The sequence below is a fragment of the Gavialis gangeticus genome, unplaced genomic scaffold (assembly GCF_001723915.1).
Source record: "Gavialis gangeticus isolate Ggan-Ray unplaced genomic scaffold, GavGan_comp1, whole genome shotgun sequence".
Lineage (NCBI taxonomy): Eukaryota > Metazoa > Chordata > Crocodylia > Gavialidae > Gavialis > Gavialis gangeticus.
In genome coordinates this window covers 21,347,348-21,348,922 of record NW_017729001.1, presented here as the reverse complement: position 1 = coordinate 21,348,922, position 1,575 = coordinate 21,347,348, and the positions used below count along the sequence as shown (strand labels likewise).

Below are 1,575 nucleotides of genomic sequence, written 5' to 3'. Positions count from 1 at the left end.
CGCTGCGGGCCTGCGCCCGCCTCTTCCCCGCGCTGCTGCGGCGCGGGGACCTGCTGGCCGGGCCCCTGCCCCCGGAGGACGCCCCGCTGCCGGGTCCGTGCCCCTCGGGCCGGGGTGGGACGTAGCTTCCCGGCTTCAGCCCCCTGCCCCACAAAGCCCTTGGCAGGGGCCCGAGGCTAAAAAGCCCCTGTGCTCGCTTTGCCCGCAGATGGCTGCAGCGCGGAGGAGCAGTACAAGATCTGGATGAGGCATCGCTACCACAGCTGCGTCCGCTGCTTGGCCGAGCTGACGGGCCACTCCTCCTTTGAGGTCAAGGTAAGCCACGGCCGGCTGCAAGATGACAGCGGGCAACGCTTTCCTCCGCTCCCCGAATGCCTTTGTGTAACCGCACGGGATGCCTTTGTGTAAAGCCACCGCGAGAGCCCCCTCGGCCAGTCCCAGCAAATCCAGCAGGTCTTTCTCTTGAAGACAGAAAGGTGCCTGGTTCCCTTCTTCCAAGAGAAAAACGGAGGACGTAAAGGTGTCGGGTTTTGCATCAACGGGACAACCGTGCTACCCTCTATGATGGGCCACCCCAATCAAGAGCAAATTAAAAAGGAAGATCCCCTTTTTAATCTCCCCTCTGCTTTCCATCCTTTCTGAGGATGAGGGAGTTGCCCTCAGAGATGTGGGGCGGAAAATTTGCCTGAGCGGAAAACGTGTCGGTGCTTTTTTTTTTCTGTGGGAAATCTTCCGTTTCTGAACGTTCATTGTTTCATCAGATTCATTCGTAACCATGCCTGGATGCCAGTGCAACCTTAGGCAAGCTGTGGCAGTTTCAAAGTTGTAATTGATTTCAGAGTTGGAATGCAGGTTTTTCAGGTGATTATCCCTAGGAAGCGTGTGAGGAAGCACACGTGTGTTTTATTTATGTGTAAACGGGAGGGTCATTACACTCGCATAATAATCCAAACCAAAAATCAAGTTATGAATTCACCTAATTGGCTGTGCAGGTCAAATCAAAACTAAAGCACGGCATATCATGCACAGTTCTTTGGGTGTGCTAAAATTAGTGTCAGTGATTTTCAGCACCTTCACTTCTTTTCTTAAACAAACAATGTAAGGGACGTACATGCTATTATGTGCTGTCTTTACATTTTTACAGTTATCCCGACCAAAATCATTTCTTTCCGCATAAAGCTTTGCATTTGTTTGAATACGACGTTTAAACCACATTAAGTGTGCTGCATTTAATTTTCTTCCTAATCAAATATTTCAGTTCAAATCCTTCAAAAAAGGGAGGAAGGAGGACCCAGGAAATTATAGGCCAGTTAGTCTTGCCTCGATCCTGGGCAAGCTTTTTGAGAGAATTATTCTGGCACATGTTCACGAGGGGCCAGCAGGGGAGATTATGCTTAGGGGCAACCAACACGGGTTCATTAGAGGCAGGTCCTGTCAGACCAACCTGGTGGCCTTCTACGACCAGGTCACCAAATCCTTAGATGCAGGGGTAGCAGTGGACATAGTCTTCCTGGACTTTCAGAAGGCCTTCAACACTGTCTCTCACCCCGTTCTCATTAAGAAACTGGGGGACTG

The 1,575-nt window shown here is 51.1% G+C and overlaps 1 protein-coding gene across 1 annotated transcript in view; it reads left to right on the top strand.

Moving 5' to 3' along the window:
- The first annotated feature begins 6 nt into the window (after window positions 1-6).
- Window positions 7-1,575, top strand: part of NOC4L (nucleolar complex associated 4 homolog) — an 11,165-nt gene continuing 9,596 nt past the window's right edge. Inside the window, exons 1-2 of the mRNA XM_019507031.1 lie at window positions 7-93; window positions 209-315. Of these exons, the coding sequence (XP_019362576.1) occupies window positions 244-315 (72 nt within the window). The 5' untranslated portion in view covers window positions 7-93; window positions 209-243. The remainder of the gene's footprint in view (window positions 94-208; window positions 316-1,575) is intronic.